Source organism: Syngnathus acus, chromosome 13 (genome assembly GCF_901709675.1).
Source record: "Syngnathus acus chromosome 13, fSynAcu1.2, whole genome shotgun sequence".
Taxonomy (NCBI): Eukaryota; Metazoa; Chordata; class Actinopteri; order Syngnathiformes; family Syngnathidae; genus Syngnathus; species Syngnathus acus.
In genome coordinates this window covers 727,624-749,888 of record NC_051098.1, presented here as the reverse complement: position 1 = coordinate 749,888, position 22,265 = coordinate 727,624, and the positions used below count along the sequence as shown (strand labels likewise).

At 44.4% G+C, this 22,265-nt stretch overlaps 1 protein-coding gene across 13 annotated transcripts in view; it reads right to left on the bottom strand.

Annotated features, from left to right (window-relative positions):
* Positions 1 to 22,265, bottom strand: part of brip1 (BRCA1 interacting protein C-terminal helicase 1) — a 194,776-nt gene that overhangs the window by 104,469 nt on the left and 68,042 nt on the right. For 12 of the 13 annotated variants that reach the window (XM_037268387.1, XM_037268389.1, XM_037268386.1 and 9 more), the window contains 2 exons: positions 14,859 to 15,013; positions 14,285 to 14,483 (listed from right to left, as the gene is read on the bottom strand). In XM_037268387.1, the coding sequence (XP_037124282.1) occupies positions 14,285 to 14,483; positions 14,859 to 15,013 (354 nt within the window). The remainder of the gene's footprint in view (positions 1 to 14,284; positions 14,484 to 14,858; positions 15,014 to 22,265) is intronic. The other variant, XM_037268378.1, reaches the window with a different exon arrangement.

Genomic DNA, 22,265 nt, shown 5'->3' with positions numbered 1-22,265 from the left:
GAAAGGGTTTATGCCTTCTTGGTGGTCACTGTTTACTGTTTATCATTTTTGTTTCTATATGCAATGTTTGAAACATAAATGTGTCTGTCAGGTACATTGCTACAAGTTGTTTAACTTTAATAAATCAAACACTGATGGGACAATCCTGTACCTCTTTCTTTTTGACCAGAAATGTGTTGCGCTGGTCAGGGGGTACTTGGGTGAAAAAATATTTCAAAGGGGGTACATTATTAAAAAAAGTTTGAGAACCACTGCTCTACACTAACCATTGCTCCTCAGGTGACTCTCCTGTGAAACTCCTGAAGTATGCAGTTGACACCACTCTAATCGGACTGATCCGGGACGGTGACGAGACTGCGTACAGACAAGAGGTGGAGCGGCTGGTCCACTGGTGCAACCAAAACCACCTGGAGCTGAACCCGCTCAAGACCGTGGACTCCAGGCGAGACCCTTCACCACTTTCACCCCTCACTATCCGCAGTAATACTATTCTCTCCACAGACACCTTCAAGTTCCTGGGAACCACAATCTCTCGGGACCTGAAATGGACCAGCCACATAGACTCTGTCCGGAAGAAGGCCCAGCAGAGGCTGTACTTTCTGAGACAGCTCAGGAAGTTCAACCTGCCACGGGAGCTGCTAAAGACCTTCTATACTGCCATCATCCAGTCTATCCTCTGCACCTCCATCACTGTCTGGTTTGGATCGGCCTCTAAACAAGACAAGCACAGACTGCAACGGACAATCAGGACTGCAGAAAAGATAATTGGAATCAACCTCCCATCTATCCAAGACTTGTACCTGTCCAGGACCAGGAAACGTGCAAGTAACATCTCTACAGACCCTTCTCACCCAGGTTGCAGTCTGTTCGACCTACTCCCCTCCGGACGGCGTTATAGAACTCTGTACGCCAAAACCAGCAGACACAGACACAGCTTCTTCCCCCAGGCTGTCGCTCTGATGATCTCACACCACTTTAGAGTCTCAGAGATGTCACTGGGCAATAACATCCTGCTCTTGCCACTTAAATATTGTTAGTCACCTGAATGTTGTTAGTCACTTAAATGTTGTACAGAGGCTGAGATCAACCGGAGTCAGATTCCTTGTTTGGCATGCACAAACTTGGCCAATAAAGCTGATTCTGATTCTGATTGTTATCATCAAGTTTACAGAACATTTTGATTTATGATGGGAGTCAATGAGCCACAGAATGGACATTCTAACAAGAACCTAATAAAGATTTATCTCACCCATATGAAATAAGTGAGAAACTCCAGGATAGTGCTATTTAGACCCTCTGCATGTTTTAATAATCCTCTTGAAATATCAGCACCCGAGTGTTTTTTTTTCATGCTCCGTCTTTAGATGCAACACATGAAAACATCAAAAATGTCCAGAAACGGTACAAAGTCACCCCAAAGTTAACCGAAAAACGAACATGCATTGAGTAAATTGGACATAGAAAATTCATATTGTTTGTATGCCGTGGAGTGTGACTGGGGCAACCCACATAGAGTAACAATTGAGTGCCAAGCAATAGCACCTGGAATCACCATTTATAGCAGGGAGTTGTCCCGGATTTTACTATTTCACACGCAACTTAAAGTCTTGGTTTGCTTAATTTAAAAAAAAAAAAAGTGATTAACAAATACACATTCAACTCCGGGTAACACAACACATATGAAAAACTTCATTAGTTAAGTGTACTGCAGGGATGGTAAATGGTCTTTCGCTTTTCCACCTGTTAAGGCTGTCATTCACCCACTGATGACGCAGCATCAGGAGCAATTGGGGATAGAGTACAGTAATCCCTCGCTACATCGCGGTTCGTTTATCATGGTTTCACTACATCGCGGATTTTTTTTCCAAATTAAAAAAAAATTTAAAAGTCAAAATAAAATGTTTAAATTGAGGAATTATGGCACAAAACTTGCCCACACGCCAGCAGAAGGCAAGGAGTGCCCACACAATTGCGGTGCGTACACTTGTACCTTTTTATAAAAAAATTGTGATAATAATAAGAGTTCTAAAAACACATTTACAGTGTTGTACCTTGTTATATAATTTTTTTTATATTAAGAAAAAACTTCTAAAAACATATTTACAGTATGTACCTTTGTACCTTGTTATAAAAAAATTATAATAAAAGTTGTTCTAAAAACATATTTACAGTACGTGTTAAGAAATCTCCATGCTATTTATGTTATTCAGCCGTGCTTTGATTTGAGGTAGGGTGATTTATATTGACCACTTCCGGTTTTACGTTCGTGTACATATGTCGGTTACAGTGATAGAGGAGTCATTGACGATGTAAGTGGGTCTCCTAACAAGAGAAATGAATGATCACATGTGTCTAACCTTTAGGACAATGTAGTATTGCTCCAGATGTTCATTTAAATTCCTTTAGAGGTCCGTTTTCGTGTTAGCACGATCGCAAATAGCCTGCCCAGTACTTCTTGTTAACATGTTACACGCACGCACGTATAATATTTATATTTTCAATATTTATACATTTTCTGCATGTTATTTATACTATTAATCTATTATTTACGTGTTTGAAACAATTATTTAATGTTCTAATAATAAAATATGCATTTAAATGGTTTCATATTTGGCACAAAAAAAAATGTACAGACGAGAGGGTGACCGTACTTCGCGGATTTCACTTATCGCGGGTGGTTTTTGGAACCAATTAGCCGCGATAAACGAAGGAATACTGTATCTTGCTCAAGGATACTTCGACATGGCACAAGGTTTGGCGACAAAAAAGTCACCCTCATGAAAATTGACAATTGAGTAAGCTGTGTCTTATTTTCAATGCACATGCATTGATTTTCCCTTCTGTGGAAACTTTACTGACTAGAAAGGATTAGCATTAGCATCTTGCTTCGTAAACCTCAGCTCAATAGTTGGATATCTTTGATGACTGCAAAGCATTTCAGCATGGGCGACAGTTACTGTCTAGCCTTGTTGACATTCACGTTTAATTAGATTAGATTCAAATTTATTGTCAATGGACAGCACAAGTACAGTACAGCGAAAATAACTTTGACATCCAACCAGAAGTACAAAAAGCAGTAAAGTGCAGAGTAAAAAGAATACTGAGCAGTAGGTACAGTGCAATCAGGTAAATATGAGGTGAGTTATACTATGCGGGATAATATACAAGAGGGACGAGGGCGGATATGACTGGCTAACTATTTACAATGAGGTGCAGTAGAACAAACATTTGTAGGCGGTACTAGAATGCTAATTATAAATATAGGGTTATAAATATATATAGTGTCAGTATAACCAGATATGAACAGATATGTATGTACAAGCTGAGTAAGAGTGATGAATAAATAGTTAGATTATATAGAATTATATGCAGATATGGACAGTATATGCAGGTAATACAGGTGTTGTTGTGGTGGGGTTATTGTGCTGCAGGGTTCAGAATGATAAGAGTTCAGGGGGATGACAGGGGTGTTGTGCTGCGGAGTTCAGGGCGATGACGGCAGAGGGGAAAAAGCTTTTCCTCAGTCTACTCGTCTTGACCCGGAGAGTCCGGTATCACTTCCTAGAAGGAAGAAGAGTAAACAGTCTGTGGTTGGGATGACTGGAGTCTTTGATGGAGTCTTCAGGCACCGTTTTTGGTAAATCGACTCGATGGTAGGAAGTGATGTGCCGATGATGCGTTGGGCCATCTTCACCACCCTCTGCAGTGACTTCCGATCCGCGGCTGTGCAGTTGCCGTACCAGACCGTGATGCCGTTGGTGAGGATACTCTCGATGGTACACCGGTAGAAGTTCACCGGGATTCGAGGAGATAGATGGGCTTTCCTCAGTCTCCTCAAGAAGGCTTGGCGTCATATGATGGCGCCGCGGATGGCAGCCACGGTGAGTCGCTCTCTGTTTCTTTGTCTTATTTTGTGTGTTTTCTGTGTCCTCTGCTGTCCATCCCGGATCACTTTTACCAGAGAAGCGCTGTTAAACATCGGACAGTCTTCTTCTGGTATTTTCTCTCCTGTTCTCTCTGATTCAGACTGTTTGTCGGAGATTCTAGCCGGAGCGGCGGTGCTATACAAGCTAGCGCGACGACGGCGGCGCAGAAAACGAGCCGGAGCTCTCGTAAAGCTGAGGCAGAGAGGGTTCCGTTCTGCCCTACCGTCAATTCATCTGGCGAATGTCCACTCCCTGGCGAACAAGATGGACGAACTGCTGCTCCTCACTTCTAGGAACACGGACTTCAGCAGATCCGCCGCGCTGTGCTTTGTTGAAATGTGGCTCAGCAAACGAACCCGCCGTGGAGTTAGCGGGGTTTCGGCTAACGCGGGCAGATCGCAGCGCGGAGCTCTCCGGAAAATCAAAGGGAGGTGGTCTCTGTTTCTACATTAATGATCGTTGGTGTACTGATGTCACGGTGTTGAAAGAGTTTTGCAGCCCTCTCCTAGAAACACTTTTCATAAACTGCCGGCCGTTCTATTCACCACGGGAGTTCTCCTCGATCGTCATGGCGGCTGTTTACATTCCACCACACGCACGTGCGAGTGAAGCCACGCAGATGCTGGCTGACCAGGTAACAGACATGGAGAAACTTCTACCAAACTCACTAATCATTGTTCTGGGTGATCTTAACAGGGCGAACCTCGCACACGAACTCCCCAGATACAGACAGCACGTAACATGTCCCACCAGAGGGGCACAGACTCTGGACCACTGCTACACCGTGATTAAGGATGCATACCACTCTGTGGCTCGTGCAGCTTTAGGACTCTCGGACCACTGTCTAGTTCATCTGATCCCGGCCTACAGGCAGAAACTAAAAACTTCTAAGCCTGTGGTGAGGACTGTGAGGAAGTGGACAGTGGAGTCAAGGCAGGACCTCCAAGCCTGCTTTGACTGCACCGATTGGGGAGTTTTTGAAGCTGCAACTTCAGACCTGCATGAACTCACTGACACATCATACATCAGTTTTTGTGAGGATCTGTGTGTGCAGACTAAGACCTTCTGCACGTACAACAACGGCAAACCTTGGTTTTCACCGAACCTCAGGAGGCTGCGCAAAGTCAAGGAGGAGGCCTACAGGAGCGGCGACCGCGACCTGTTCAAGCAGACCAGAAACACACTGAACCGAGAGGTCAGGAAAGCCAGGAGGTGTTACGGGGAGAACCTGAAGAGACACCTCTCTGCCAATCCTGATCCCTCAACAGTGTGGAAAGGTCTGCAGAGCATCACGGGCTTCAAGAAACGAACCCCCCGTCCTGTGGAAAGCCCAAGGCTTGCTAACCAGCTAAACAGGTTCTACTGCAGGTTTGATCGGTCCTCCCACACAACGGGACTTCCTGCAGCACAATCTACATACTCACCTCTCCCCACAACTGCTCTGCCCACACCTCTATCAACGTTGTCACCCACTCTCTCTCTTGCAGAAGCCGCGCCCGCACTCCAGATCCGCGAGGAGGAAGTGCGCCAGATGTTCCGGAGACAAAAGACCAGGAAGGCACCGGGCCCAGACGGCGTGTCACCTTCCTGCTTGAAAGTGTGCGCTGAGCAGCTGGCGCCCACCTTTGCACGGATCTTCAACCGTTCTCTGGAGCTGTGTGAGGTGCCCTCGTGCTTCAAGAGCTCCACCATTGTTCCAGTGGCCAAGAAGTCCGCCATCACAGGTTTGAATGACTATAGACCTGTCGCACTGACATCTGTGGTCATGAAATCTTTCGAGAGGTTAGTGCTGAACCACCTGAAGGATGTCACGGGCCCCCTGCTTGACCCCCTCTAGTTTGCCTACCGGGCAAACAGGTCAGTGGATGATGCGGTCAACATGGGACTGCACTACATCCTGCACCACCTGGACACCCCAGGAACGTACGCCAGGATCCTGTTCGTGGACTTCAGCTCGGCGTTCAACACCATCGCTCCTGACATCCTCCAACAGAAGCTCATTCAGCTTGCGGTGCCTGCCTCCACCTGTCAGTGGATCACCAGCTTCCTGACCAACAGGAGACAGCGTGTGAGGCTGGGGGGCATCACATCTGACACCCGGACCACCAATACTGGAGCCCCTCAGGGGTGCGTCCTCTCCCCACTGCTCTTCTCTCTCTACACCAACGATTCCTCCTCAGGTGACTCTCCTGTGAAGCTCCTGAGGTATGCAGACGACACCACTCTCATCGGACTGATCCAGGACGGTGATGAGACTGCGTACAGACAGGAAGTGGAGCGGCTGGTCCATTGGTGCAGCCAAAACCACCTGGAGCTGAACCCGCTCAAGACCGTGGAGATGACAGTGGACTTCAGGCGTGACCCTTCACCACTTTTACCCCTCACTATCCGCAGTAATACTATTCTCTCCACAGACACCTTCAAGTTCCTGGGAACCACAATCTCTCGGGACCTGAAATAGACCGGCCACATAGACTCTGTCCGGAAGAAGGCCCAGCAGAGGCTGTACTTCCTGAGACAGCTCAAGAAGTTCAACCTGCCACGAGAGCTTCTGAAGACCTTCTACACTGCCATCATCCAGTCTGTCCTCTGCACCTCCATCACTGTCTGGTTTGGATCGGCCTCCAAACAAGACAAGCACAGACTGCAACGGACAATCAGGACTGCAGAAAAGATAATTGGAATCAACCTCCCATCTATCCAAGACTTGTACCTGTCCAGGACTAGGAAACGTGCAAGGAGCATCTCTAAAGACCCTTCTCACCCAGGTTGCAGTCTGTTTGAACAACTCCCCCCCGGACGGCGTTATAGAGCTCGGTACGCCAAAACCAGCAGACAGAGACAGCTTCTTCCCCCAGGCTGTTGCTCTGATGAACTCACACCACTCTTCGAGTCTCAGAGTCATTACTGTGCAATAACATCCTGCTCTCCACACCTTTTTTGAATTTGTCTACACTGTTTGTACTATGTGTCCTCTCTGCCTCCATTGCAGCCTGGTCATCCTGGATAAGGGACCGTCCCATCTGTGGTCTTTTCTCAAGGTTTCTCATTTCCCTTAGCTGGAGTTTTGAGTTTTTCCTTGCCCTTTTGGGAGTTTAAGATCAGGGGATGTTTGAGAATATTTGCCATTTTTCACATGTCCTGAGTGTTGTTAGTCACCTAAATGTTGAACAGAGGGTGTGATTTACCGAAGTCAAATTCGTTGTTTGGCACGCTCAAACATGGCGAATAAAAAACTCTTGAATCTCTTGAATCTTGAAGAAGAGACGCTTGTGGGCCTTACTGACCAGTGACGAGGTGTTGAGGGACCAGGAGAGGTCATCAGAGATTTGGACACCCAGGAATTTGAAGCTGACGACCCGCTCGACCTCCTCCCCATTGATATGGATGGGGGCGTGTCAGCCTCAGTCTTCCTGAAGTCACCGATGAGGTCCTTGGTTTTCTTGGTGTTGATCACTGCCGTAATCTCAATAGTCAGTCTAATATTTATTCATTCATATATTTATCTATTTATTTACTCCGTAGTAGAGCGCCATGACATGACGTCACGTCAGATTTTTGTTTAGTTATGTGTCAGTGATCAGATAGACAAACTGCAGTTGAAAACCTAAATGTTACTTGAAGCATTCTTCTTATTTTCCTTCGACAACTTATTATTGTACGTACTTGATAAAATTAATGATGAAATTACAATTGGAAGTATCGAAAAGTGTTTCCAAACATTTGACTGGTACTGGAGCATAGCCTGAGGATGTCTCAATGACCTTCCCTTCTCAGGAGTCTGAAATATAAGCAGAGGCTAGAGTGAGAGGATCTTTCAATTTGGCAGTAATAACTTTATTTAATTCCAATCCTAAATCTCATCTGGAGGAAGGAGATGTGACGAGAATGTGAATGATTGCTGGTCACAGCCTTGTCTCAATGGTGGCTCACCAGCTCAGTAGCCTAGTGGTAGCGTGTCCGCCCTGAGACTGGAAGGTTGTGGGTTCAAACCCTGGCCGGGTCATACCAAAGACTATAAAAATTGCCTCCCTGCTTGGCACTCAGCATTAAGGGTTGGAATTGGGGAGTTAGATCACCAAAATGATTCCCGAGCGCGGCACCGCTGCTGCTCACTGCTCCCCTCTCCCCCAGGGGATGGATCAAAATCACAAGGGGATGGGTTAAATGCAGAGGACAAATTTCACCACACCCAGATGAGTGTGTGATGATCATTGGGAATTTAATTAATTAATTTAATTTTTTTAATTAATTTAATGTATGGATCTGCTAAATGATTACATTTGTCATTGTCCTCTTGCTCAACGGTGACAGCCAACGTTGGATCCCTGTTTGAGGATTTGACACCACCACATGCTTAGCTCCATTCCGCCGATTTTGGACTGCATACTTGGATGTTTTTTTTGGACTCAAGGCCAATCATTTCAAAGACTCCTGGCTGGACTGGCAGAAGCGGTTCAATCGAGTACAGCATACACCCCCGACGCGGCATTTGTCCTCCTATCAGCTGTCGGTGCCACGGGCAATAGGAGACCGGCCGAGGAGGGACGCTGACGGGTCGCCGCCCGATCAGGTGTCGTGCGCCGGCGACGTATCGGGACGCCGCCGTGTCATTCGTCTGGAGCGGAATCGGTGAGTTGGCTCGCGGGATTTGGGTCGACAAATGTCCGGAAAACGAGTCTCGAGTCGGGCCCGTCCTTTCTCATCGCTTCCCTTCGCAACCGCTGTTTCGGGACCCACGACAGCGTCAGGACCCCGGTTGCTTGGGTAGGCCGGGAGGCGCCTGCGCCAAAAGGTGAACACCGTTCTCAGTGCCTCGGTACTTTGTGCACTTTTCAACATGGACTACAGGCTATTGCTCACAGACGTTCTCACTTTCTGGATCACTAGAAATACAGGACTTCCTAATCTGTCTGGGCTACAATCTCCACTGTATTCCTTTTTTCTATTGCAGCAATTCATTGACTCTCCCTTTCTATTATATGTTAAAACCTCATTGAAAGAAAACTGCAATACTCCTAAAAAACATTTTATGTGCTCAGGCGCAATTTAATCATTCTCATGCTGCTTATCTCAGGCAATATACATCCAAACCCAGGTCCAGCTCTTCTTAATCAGAATGTTTCTAATTTGTCATTAACATTCGCAGCCTGTTACCCACATTTGATTTGTTGAAATCATGGATTCATACTGCTACTCCTGGTGTTCTTGCTATTTCAGAATCATGGCTTGGAAAAAGTAGTCAATTCTGTCATTTCTATACCAGGTTACATTGTTTTCCGTCAGGACAGAGCCACCAAAGGGGGTGGTGTTGCTTTATATATTAAAGACCATCTGCAATGTACTGTTTCCCGATCAAGGTCTGTCCCTAAGCTATTGGAATTATTAGTGGTAAAGATAAAACTGTCTAATAACTTCTCCCTTTCTGTTGCTGTCTGCTACAGACCACCTTCTGCCCCTGTCTCATCTTTAACTACCCTCAGTGAACTCTTGGCCCCACATATCTCCTCTGAGTTCATTCTTTTAGGTGATCTAAATCGGGATATGACTAACCCACCGGAACTGGTTGTGCAACAATTTGATGCCCTAAACCTCTTTCAGATTATATCTGAACCCACTAGACCAGGGGTGGCCAACCAGTCAGAGACGAAGAGCCACATTTTTTTACTGTGTACCGCAAAGAGCCACATCCCCCCCGAATGGGTTTGCCCCTCCTCCTTTGCGGGATTTCACCTCATGCGCATGCGCGTTTGACGAAAATACCATATTGAACTCAAGCGAAGCGAAGCAAACACGCAGCGTTTGACGAAAATACCATATTGAACTCAAGCGAAGCGAACACGCACAAAAACAAACAAACAAACAAACAAACAAATAAACCCACAAATGTTGATATGAATGTAAAGGAGCCGCATGAAACCCGGCAAGGAGCCGCGGGTTGGCCACCCCTGTACTAGACATAACCTGAAATCTCCTTCTTCTGCCACACTGTTAGATGTTATCCTTACAAGCGCTCCCTCTAATTATAAGACTGGTGTTTTTAGCTAAGATCTGAGTGATCATCGTGCTATTGCTTGCATAAGCTCTGGTTCTTCGGTTAAACGCCCACCCGTGATGGTCTATAAACGCTCCCTGAAAAAGTTTAACCTAGACGCCTTTCTCCAGGACATTGCTGCAGTGTGGTGGGAAAAAAATAACACTTTTTCTACTGTAGAGGCTGCCTGGTCCTACTTCAAACCGATCATCAACAAACATGCTCCGCTCATTAAACTACGAATTAAAGACCGCTGCAGTCCCTGGTTTTCCCGAGATCTGGCTGTGTTAATCCGTCAAAAGAACACCTTATGGCGGAAAGCACGTTCCTCCCAGTCGCCAAGTGATTGGCTTGCTTTTCGGCAATGTAAAAACAAATGTACACAGGCAATCAGAAAAACCAAAGTCACCTATTTTCTGGATAAATTTGCATCCTGTTTCTCTGACGCCAAAACATTTTGGAAAACAGTCAAATCCATGGAAAATAAATTGACACCTCCCCTATTTCCCAGTGCTATGACTTTTGGTGACACTGTTGTTACCAATAAGTTTCTTATAGCCTCTCTTTTAAATCAACATTTTGTTAATTCAGCTATTAACCTCCCAGTCATACCCCCCACCGCTGCCATTTTACATACATCTATGTCTTCTAGCCCGGTGAGGTTCTCCTTTAGACCCATCCTGACCTCAGATGTTTTTGAGGAACTCTCTAAGCTGGACCCAAGATTTTTAAAAATTGCTGCTCCCATTATTGCTGCCCCCATCTCACGGCTTTTAATATGTCCCTGGAGTTGTCTGTCTTTCCTCCAGACCGGAAATCCGCATTGATTACTCCACTCTTTAAAGGAGGTTCTGGCTCTGACCCCAACTGTTATAGACCTATTGCCATCCTGCCCTGCTTGGCTAAGGTCTTAGAAAAACTGGTCCAGAAACAGCTCAGTCTTTTTTTGGCCTCAAATAACATCCTGTCCGAACTGCAGTCTGGGTTCCGGCCTGGCTATGGATGGACGACAGCTACTTTGAAGGTCCTAGACCTAGACGATATCATTACTTCCCTGGATTCCAAGTAGATTTGTGTTGCTGCCTTCATTGACCTGACTAAAGCCTTTGACCTCATCATCTATTCCAGCGGTGGCCAACCCGCGGCTCGCGAGCCGCATGCGGCTCTTTGGCTAGTTTCATGCGGCTCTTTTACGTTCATATCAACATTTGTGTTTATTTTTCGTGCGTATTTGCTTCGCTTGAGTTCAATATGGTATTTTGGTCAAACGCGCATGCGCGTGAGGTGAAATCCCGCAAAGGAGGAGGGACAAACAGAGCGATTGGTTTTGCTGGCTTTTTAATGGATGGCGACTGTGACTACGGGGGCCCATTAGGTCCAGAAAAGCTGACAAGACGCTTGCCAAAATGGCAAGGAAAAAATGCACAGCTAAACGAATATATGACGATGAACACAGGACGTTTTTAACAGAGTTAAAGTTGTTTTTTGTTGAACGCTATGGCAAGCCATTCTGCCTGATATGTCGGACGTCATTGGCGCATTTAAAAGCTTCAAATGGTCAGCGCCACTTCAGCTCACTTCATGCCAATATCGATAAGGACTTTGCAAAAGGGACTGAATTTCGCAAGCACAAGTTTGGAGACTTTGAAAAGTCAGGCAGAAAAATAGGTACAGTTTTTCAAAAAAATTACGAAGCACTCAGAGACTGTCACACTTGCATTGTTTCAACTGGCTTGGAACATTGCACGGGCTAAAAAGCCATACAATGAAGTGGAGTTCGTTAAAATATGCCTCAGTGACGTTATTGAAATCTTGTCTCCTGAAAACGACGAACTCAAACGAATGGTCTGTCCCGCCACACATAGTAAGTGAAAAAACTTATGTTTTTGTTTGTGGAATTTGTTGAACTGAGAGTTTGTCTGTGTGAGACAATGCACACAATATTCATTGTTGAAAATGTGGTCTTTGGTCTGTGGTTTTAGTACTGTAGAAGTCAATTTGTCATCATGTTGGTGCGTGACATAATAATGTCACACAATAAATTTGGCTGACCAGAGGGGTGTGTGTGTGTGTGCGTGTGTGTGCGTGTGCGTGTGCGCGCGCGTGCGTGTTTGTGTGCGTGTGTGTGTGTGTGGGGGGGGGGGGGGGGTTCATCTGTGCTCATGTGTATGATGTGGCTCTTTGCGATGACACAGTAAAAAATGTGGCTCTTAGTCTCTGACTGGTTGGCCACCCCTGATCTATTCCATCCTCCTGCAGAGGCTCTCTATTATTGGCCTGTCATCACAGGCATGTGATTGGTTTGCCAGCTACCTAAATAATTGACTCCAGCAAATTAAATTGGAAAATATTCTTTCTGACCCTCTCACCATCTCCAAAGGGGTTCCTCAAGGCTCAATCCTAGGCCCGTTGCTGTTCTCCATTTACATTAATGATGTAGTCAAGTATGTCAGCAGTTCAAAGATCCACCTTTATGCTAATGATAATATCCTATACTCTGAAGGTCCTTCTCTCCATTCTGCAGCATCCTCATTACAACTTAGCTTCACCTCCGTTAAACAATATTTCCATAATCTCCATCTCCTTCTTAACACTAAGAAAACCAAATGCATAATTTTTAACCGGTCTCGTGCTCCCAACAATACCCCTAAAATATTTTGTGCAGATGGCACTGAACTCAAGTTTGTAAATTGTTACAAATATCTTGGTTTATATAAGGAGGTCCCTCTCCTTCATTACCCACATAAAACACCTACAGTCAAAAGTAAAATCTCGTCTTAGCTTCCTCTATCGCAATATGGCCTCCTTCACTCGTGCAGCAAGACACTCTCTTGTCAAAATGACCATCCTGCCCATTTTTTATTATGGCGACACCATCTATAGGATGGCATCCCACTCCACTCTCAATAAACTGGACCCTCTTCACCACTCCCCTATCCGCTTCGCCATAGGTGTGCACTTCTCCACTCACCACTGTGATTTGTATAAATTAATTGATTGGACATCACTCCACACGCGACAACTTCACCATTGGTTTCACCTCATTTACAAATCCATACTCGGGATGTCACCTCCTTATCTTTCCTCCCTCCTGCACCGTCATCATTGTTCCCTCAATCTAAGGTCCAGTAATCTTATTAAATTCACCATACCCAAAGCACGTACAGTTTTTAGTCGAAACTCCTTCCATTTCTCTGCAGCTTATGATTGGAATACTATGCAAAATACCCTTAAATTCAATGTCATCACATCATTTACAGTTTTCAAACAAAAATTGCAACAAGTTTTAATCGACTCTTGCAGCTGTTAGTTTAAATATGTTATATTGTATAGTTTTATTGTTCTTGGTTGTTGTTCTTTATTTTTGATTGTGTATTTATATAACCTTGTTTTATGTATTTACCGTTTTTTTCCGTGTATAATACGCCCCCATGTATAATACGCACCCTAACAATGGCATGTTGATGCTGGAAAAAAGCCTGTACCCATGTATAATACGCACCCAATTTTTATTTTTTTTTTATTTTTTTATTTTTTTTAAGTCCCAATGATCGTCACACACGCAGGGAGGCAATGGGTCCCATTTTTATAGTCTTTGGTATGGTCCTAACTAGGCTGGATGTATTTTTTTGTTGGCGTTGATTTCTCCGACTGCCCGTAAAGGCACCACCGCGATCAGATGAAAAGAGAGGAAAGTGACGTGCGGACATGTGAAAAAGGCGGCTCTGTATGGGAGAGACGTTGAAGAGGAATAAAAACACCCTTGGAAACCAAAACTTGCCCCTCGTCGTGACTCGGAGCCGCAACAAATGTTTCGGATTTGTGTAGGGTACATTGTGACAGCAAACGAGCAGGTGATCGAGCAAGCGTCTGATACGAGAGCATTGCGTTCGTATGGAGCGTGTTTGAAGTGAACAGCAGAGACGAAAGGAACAAGGCAAAGTGTTGTGAAATAAAATATTACCTGTAATACGCATTTTGTTATTTGCTGATTGTTTTTAAAAAAAAATTGTACCCATGTATAATGCGCACCCCAGATTTTAGGACAATAAATTAGTTAAATTTTGCGTATTATACACGGAAAAAAACGGTATTTAGTTTTTAGCACTCCATCCCCCACGCCCCTCAAAGAGCCATTGTTCTTTGGGTCAGGCCATAGTTGTAAATAAGAACTTGTTCTTAATTGTTTGCCTGGGTAAATAAAGGTTAAATAAAAATAAAAAATAAAAAACTGTATATGCTTGAAAGAACAACAGCTTTTGGGATATCTCCATTTAATACTTCATCTAAGGTACTTTGAAATGAAATGTAGCAAACATCATACCAAGTACATAGGTAATCTCACCACAGCAGGATTGAGACACCAGAAATTTAGTGACAGAGATCCAGTCTTCCCTCTGACTCTTGGGTGTTGCGTTTGACCATGTTGGGCCATGAAGCCCTGCGCGTCACTCATGTTGGACATGTCTTTCCTTATCCAAGAATATGTCTTTTGAAGTACAACTCTGTAGTCTTCAGAATACCTACAAATACCCACCCACACACACGCGCAAACAAACACGCAGGCGCGCAAACACACACGCACACCAGCACACACACAGACACATACACACGCACCCCCCCACACACATGCACACACACACACACACACAGACACACACACACGCACCCCCCCACACACATGCACACACACACACACACACACACACACACACACACACACACACACACACACACACACACACACGCACGCACGCACACACATGCACACATCACGAGGGACAAGCAGTACAGTCGATTGCTAAATGGATGGAAATTGTCAGCAATAATAGCAATGTGTATTTTATGATATTTTAAAATTCCATAGATTTGCTTTTATGTTTTGGAATGACTCAAACCTGCAGTTGTCTCTGTAGAGAAAGTCAAGAACCATGAAGAGTCCTTTGAGGATACTGGATGATGATGAGCTTATCGTTGGGACCTGCATCATGTTATCTTTGCCATTTATAAATCCTATAATCTCCTCCTTTTCAAGCACTGCAGCCATGTTTTGCTGCAATATATGAAACAAATGTTAATAACAATGCTGTGACCAGTATTATTTCACAGAAAAAACAAAAGTAATAAGCAGCTATGAAGGCCTTCCCATTCCTTCGGGGTACACGTACAATGGAATTGAATATTTATTTTTAAACTGGCCCAGGCCTGATTCTAGATTTTGTTAGATGTTCACTAACATATTTTCTTATGTGTGTCTCAAGAAGTAGCCTTTGACAAAACATTACACGCTTGTTTAAACATATAATAAATAACAATAAAGGAATTCATTCATTCATTCATAATCAAAGCCTAAACACTCCTCAGCGAAATCATATAATATCATATAACCCTCAAGGAGAAGTACATCAGCTAATAGTGGTGGACATTCTGTTAGGTTGAAGATATGGCTCCAAGAGACTTTTGGCGTAGGTTTTGGGCTGTTACATATGCCTCCCAGTTTTCATGGACATGAGTGAAAAAGCAGTGAAACGGGGCTGCTTGGTTGAATATTTCTAGGGTGTGCTTGTGAGCCTTCTTTTTAAATCATAAAAGCACCCCCTATTGCTTTTCCAGGCCTCATGTGCGTGCAAGTTTCATAAGCTTTCATGAATGTTAGAAAAAAACTCAGCATAATTTTTCTTGGCAAACAGCATGTCGCTACAGCAACAACGTTTGACGAAATAAGCTGTGCATATAGTATGTGTCATTTTCAACATCTGAAAGTGAAAGTGCCATAGTTTCAAGAAAATAAGCAGCATTAGATGCGGACTGGTCATCTGACTAATCAATGTGGAGGGATGGAGGAAAAAAATGCTGCACAGCTGTTAATGTTGCAGAAAACCACAATGTCTTTACATTTATTAATTTGTGAACTTCTCACTTCCCCTATCTCACTTATTGTTTGTCAAGCCACACTGTCAGGTAGGCCTCACCTCTGACAGACGGCTGATAATGGTCTATATCAAATAAACTACTTCAAAACTCGAAGAACCTTGTTGAAAATACTCACATGTCATAATATGATCATGTGTATGAAGCAAACTTCTGGGTATACAAAATGAAGAAAAAAACAGAAGGATGACGAAAAGAACAGATGGTCGTGTTTAATTTATTAGATGGGAAAAGTTCTGCTAATTCATTCCAGATCCAAAAATGTGGCTTTCAGCACACCGTGGTAGCAAACTAGACACCTTGTAGAAGAGCTCTTATCTGAGAATCCTGAAAACCTGTTCCATGCGTTGTTTGTGAAATTAATGCTGACACTAAGTCCATTAACAGCCATTTATGAGAGAGTATTTTCCAGCATGAACTGTGTAAAAACAGTATGCCGCACAAGTTTCCAGCCTGAAACCCTGAATACCCTTATGCACATGTAGATAAATAAGGAATCAGTATTATCCTTTTGTCCTGAGACAGCAATTTATTTCTGGATGTTTCTGGATATAGTCTGCTCCTCCTTCCCAGTCTTATCCAACCCCCATCCTCTTGCCTTCCCACTGTCTGATCATCTCTGCATCCTCTTCTCCTCCCCTCTACCCTCACCTCATAATCCCACAAAACGCACCATCTTCGACCGCAACATCAAGACAGGAAAACCCACTCACACTCTGCCAGCTCATATCGTCTGTTCTTCCCTCTGACCCCACCCCCTCTTCCCCTGATGACTTCGCCATCGTGCTCAATAACATCCTTTCTGACTCCCTTGACTCCCTAGCCTGCTGGAAAACCTCCTCTGTCTCATTCACCAACTCTGCCCCCTGGTACACCCGGAACTCCGCTCCATGAAACAAACGTCAATTTGAACGCCTCTACAAAAGAACCCGTCTCACCGTCCACGCTGAAGCCTTAAAACAACACATCTCCTTCTACCGTGATGCTCTTCTTCAAGTCAAGTCAAGTCAAGTTTATTTGTATATCCCTAAATCACAAGCAGTCTCAAAGGGCTTCACATAGACAAACAATTGACAATTTTTCTCAAAGCATCCCCTGATCTTAAGCTCCCAAAAGGGCAAGGAAAAACTCAAAAAAACCCAACCAGGGGAAAAATGAGAAACCTTGAGAAGGGACCACAAATGGAAGGATGCCCCTTTCAGGATCACCAGGCTGCAATGGATGCAGAGAGGGCACATAAAATACGTAATATGAAAATCAATGAAAAAGTGGATGTCCAAGTCAAAGCGAAGAGCTGCCGGAGGTGCCCTCGATTGTCCTGGCAGTGTCTTCGAGGAGGGTAAGCTGCAGTTCCCTCATCCTGAATTGGTCCACGAGAATCCAGGTAGCCGCTGTCAGCTTGGGTGCCACCTAACCACCTCCCCAGCCGGGGAGGGCTGGGGGGAGGGGGGATGGGGAGAGGGAGCGAAAACAAACTCCAGCCGATTCGGCCACTACTACTAATTAAAGCCCATATCATAGAAATGTGTCTTTAAACGTGTCTTAAATGTTTCTAGTGAGGTAGCAGTTCTAATATCCATTGGTAGGGCATTCCAAAGCTCTGGAGCCCGAATAGAAAATGCTCTAGACCAGGAATGGGCAAACTAATTATATAATAATAATATAATTTAATCCGGCCCGCCAACCCTGAATAAATTGTATTACCGTGATTTCCCATGCATAATGCGCAAAATTTAACAAATTTATTGTCCTAAAATCTGGGGTGCGCATTATGCATGGGTACAACAATTTTTGAAGAAAATCTCCCTTGAAATAAAACTTGAAATCACACCTTTCTTCTTGTTTGTTATCAATCGCGCATCGCATTCAGCCATCCTGCCCAACACACTTAGTCAGTAAAATTCATAATTGACGACACGTCGTTTGATGCGATGGTGCAATCCTTGATGGTGTGTTATTGTCAAATATTGTTTGTTTTTTAATCTCCATTGCAGACCGGATATCATACGGAGGCCGCCATGACAGTATGCGCAGAACGGATGCGCAAGACGCGTCAATCGCGCATCGCATTCAGCCATCCTGCCCAACACACTTAGTCAGTAAAATTCATAATTGACGACACATCGTTTGATGCGATGGTGCAATCCTTGATGGTGTGTTATTGTCAAATATTGTTCGTTTTTTAATCTCCATCGCAGACCGGATATCATACGGAGGCCGCCATGACAGTATGCGCAGAACGGATACGCAAGACACGTCAGCGATATAAAGAGCGAGAGTTCAGTTCTCTACCTATTAGTTTCAATTCACAGTTTAATTAGCAGTTTCAATCAGCAAATAACAAAATGCGTATTACAGGTAATATTTTATTTCACAACACTTTGCCTTGTTCCTTTCTTCTCTGCTGTTCACTTCAAACACGCTCCATACGAACACAATGCTCTCGTATCAGACGCTTGCTCGATCACCTGCTCGTTTGCTGTCACAATGTACCCTACACAAATCCGAAACATTTCTCCGCTATCGAGTTTGCTAGCGCATGCGCAGTGATACTGACCGGCAGAATAACATCCGGTTGTTCCCAAAGATGATCTTTTTTTGAAATAATTTTACGTTTACGGACTTAAGTAAGAGTCAAAATTTGGGTGCGTATTATACATGGGTACAGGCTTTTTTCCAGCATCGACATGCCATTTTTAGGGTGCGTATTATGCACGGGGGCGTATTTTACATGGAAAATCACGGTATTAAACATTTTTTTGGGTCATTTTGCCTGCAATGACTGCGTTTCCCCAGTAGATGGGGAACCGCTCGCCTGCGCATTTACTACCGGAAGCCGTGTCAGAAAGCTCGGTGCACACTCACTAGTGCGTGTACGTACTCAGTAGTACGGACATGGCGCACTCGCGCTCTATTTGTATCAGTGCCGAATTTAGAGCGTGGGCTGTGACGACAGCATTCTTGTAATTCGCGCGCTGAGATTTCAGATACAGTTTTACGCTAAAGCCACCCACAAACCTTCCCCTGGAATCCTTCCATTAAAATGAGTCGCCCAAGGAAAAGCAAGGTGGACACTGAGTGCCGAGTGTTTAAAATAAGAGTGGCCAATTTGGCTCGACGTACGCGACGTGACGTTCAGCCACATGAACATCAACATCAACCCGTCACAGATCGAGGTAAACGGACCAACATCTCGGATCTCTCCTAAGAATTGCCACAACAAATTTTACTCCAGACTATGACGCACTAGCAAAAAAGGGAGACCAACAACACTGTTCCCACTGAAAATGAAGGGGAGGCTCTCAAGTTTGTTGTAAAAAAAAGCATTTTGAATATGATTTGTACAAATAGCAGGGATTGAAACTAGTGACCATTCTCATTTTCAAACAATGCAGGATGCTCAAGGACATTGATGCACCACCTGTTTGCGACTAATCTTAACCTGTAAAGTTCTTAAGGCTTACTTTAAGGAAGTGTTTCCCGTTTCCTCACCTCTGTTACCAGGTGTTTGTGAGTTAAAACTCTGCTCTGATTTTCAGATACCCCTCACCGTGTTGCCGTTTTGATTACTTTATTTGGATGTATGCTTTCACCGATTCTTCAAGATGATATATTTGGTCAGAATGTTTGCCGTTTAATGTGATCTCATAAAAGTGACGTAGATTGCATTAATCTGACCTGCAGGCACTGAAGTGATGGAGACTGTCATTCATAATAACGGTCGTATTTTATGAGAATCACTGATAGCAGTTTTTTAGTGATTTTTTTTTTTTAATGCTGTTAATAAATGCATTTGTTTTCAAAAAACTTTTTTTGAATATCCATGCTTTACTACCTACTAAACGCCAAAACCTTTTATGCAATGACCTTTACAGGTCGTTTATATTACTTCACACAAACACTACATCCATCTGCTCCTGGTTCGGCCCTCCGGTCCAAATTTAGAACCCAGTTTGGCCCGCAAGTCAAAAAGTTTGCCCACCCCTGCTCTAGACCCTGCAGACATTTTCTTGGCCCTCTGTGTCACTAAAAGACTAGCGTTTTACGAATGAAGGTTACGAGACAGAACATAAGGAACAACTAGGTCGACGAGATATGAAGGCACTAAGCCAGGGGTCGGGAACCTATGGCTCGCGAGCCAGATGTGGCTCTTTTGATGATTGCATATGGCTCGCAGATAAAACAAAATATTCTCACTTGTTTTAATCCATCCATCGATTTTTCACTGCGCATGTCCTGTTCAGGGCTGCAGGAGCAATTGTCCATTATTTTAATTGGATGATACTGGCCTACGTTTGCCGTTGCTGGGTAAAACAGGTAAACGCCCCCTTTTGAATCAGTCTGAGACTGCGTCTGCTCGGTCATTAGCTCAAAGCTAACCCTTCGACGAAAAAGATGGCGAAAAGAAAAAAAGACGACGAGTATCGTACATTTCAGGACGAATGGACCGAAGAATTCGCCTTTGTGGAGAGAGCGGGTTCTGCGGTGTGTCTAATTTGCAATGACAAAATTACATCGTTGAAACGGTCGAATGTAAAGCGGCACAGTCCAACCTACGATCACGTTTAACGGACGAAAGCCTCAACGCTTGCATGAAGCTTAACCTCACCAAGTACCAACCCGACTACAAAGACATCAGCAAATCCATGCAGCACCAGAAGTCGCATTAATGGTGAGTGTTATAACATTATTTAAAAGAATAAATTCAGAGGCTTATTATACTGACATTTAGTTGAATTCACTTTTAAAATATATTATATGGCTCTCTGAAATAAATTTCCAAATTTTTTGCTTTCATGGCTCTCTTAGTCAAAAAGGTTCCCGACCCCTGCACTAAGCCATGCAATGATTTATAGGTTAATAGAAGAACCTTGAAGTCACATCTTAAATCAGCCAGCTCAGTGGCCTAGTGGTAGAGTGTCCGCCCTGAGACTGGAAGGTTGTGGGTTCAAACCCCGGCCGGGTCATACCAAAGACTATAAAAAATGGGACCCATTGCCTCCCTGCTTGGCACTCAGCATTAAGGGTTGGAATTGGGGGGTTAGATCACCAACTGATTCCCGAGCGCGGCACTGCTGCTGCTCACTGCGCCCCTCTCCCCCAGGGGATGGATTAAAATCACACGGGGATGGGTTAAATGCAGAGGACAAATTTCACCACACCCAGGTGTGTGTGTGACGATCATTGGGACTTTAATCTTTTTTTTTTTTTTTTAAATGGACCGGGAGCCAATGTAAATTGGCTAATATTGGGGTAATGTGATCAAATTTTCTTGTCCGTGAGAGCAGCCTTGCAGCAGCATTTTGTACTAACTGTAGACTTTTGATGCTGGACTTAGGAAGACTAGAGAATAATGCATTACAGTAGTCCAGGCGCGACGTGATGAACACATGTATAATAGTTTCCGCATCACCGGTCGAGAGGATCGGCCGAATCTTAGCAATATTACGAAGATGAAAAAACGCAATTGTTGTTATATTCTTAATGTGCTTTTGAAAGGAGAGCATTTGGTCAAATATTATCCCGAGATTAGTTACAGTATCGCTCTGAGTGATAGTACGGTTATCTATAGTTATAGTGGTTTCATTATAGTGTAACATTATAGAGCTCAGGGTGAGAAGTTCAGTCATCCGGGAGAGACTCGGAGTAGAGTCGCTACTCCTCCACGTTGAAAGAAGCCAGATGAGGTGGCTCAGGCATCTCATCAGGATGCCTCCTGGACGCCTCCCTGGGGAGGTGTTCCGGGCATGTCCCACCGGTAGGAGACCCCGGGGACGACCCAGGACGCGCTGGAGAGACTATGTCTCTCAGCTGGCCTGGAAACGCCTTGGGATCCCCCGGGATGAGCTAGATGAAGTGGTTGGGGAGAGGGAAGTCTGGGAGTCCCTCCTGAAGCTGCTGCCCCCGCGACCCGACCCCGGATAAGCGGAAGAAGATGGATGGATGGATGGATGGATGGATGGATGGATGGATGGATGGATGGATGGATGGATGGATGGATGGATGGATGGATGGATGGATGGATGGATGGATGGATGGATGGATGGATGGATGGATGGATGGATTATAGAGCTCAGAGGACGTATTGGCATGGACTACTCGGTGCGTCCTGTCTGATAGATAGGAATAGAACCAGCCTAGAGCTGACCCTGAAATACCAACACAACTTTCAAGACGCTCTAATAAAATATCAAAGTCTACAGTGTCGAAGGCAGCACTAAGATCGAGTAGTAACAATACCGATGAACTGTTTGAATCCATAGCTATGAGTTAGTCACTTTAGCAAGTGCTGTCTCAGTGGAATGATTAGCTCTAAAACCAGACTGAAAAGATTCATATCGATTATTGGTGACCATGTAATCAATAAGCTGATG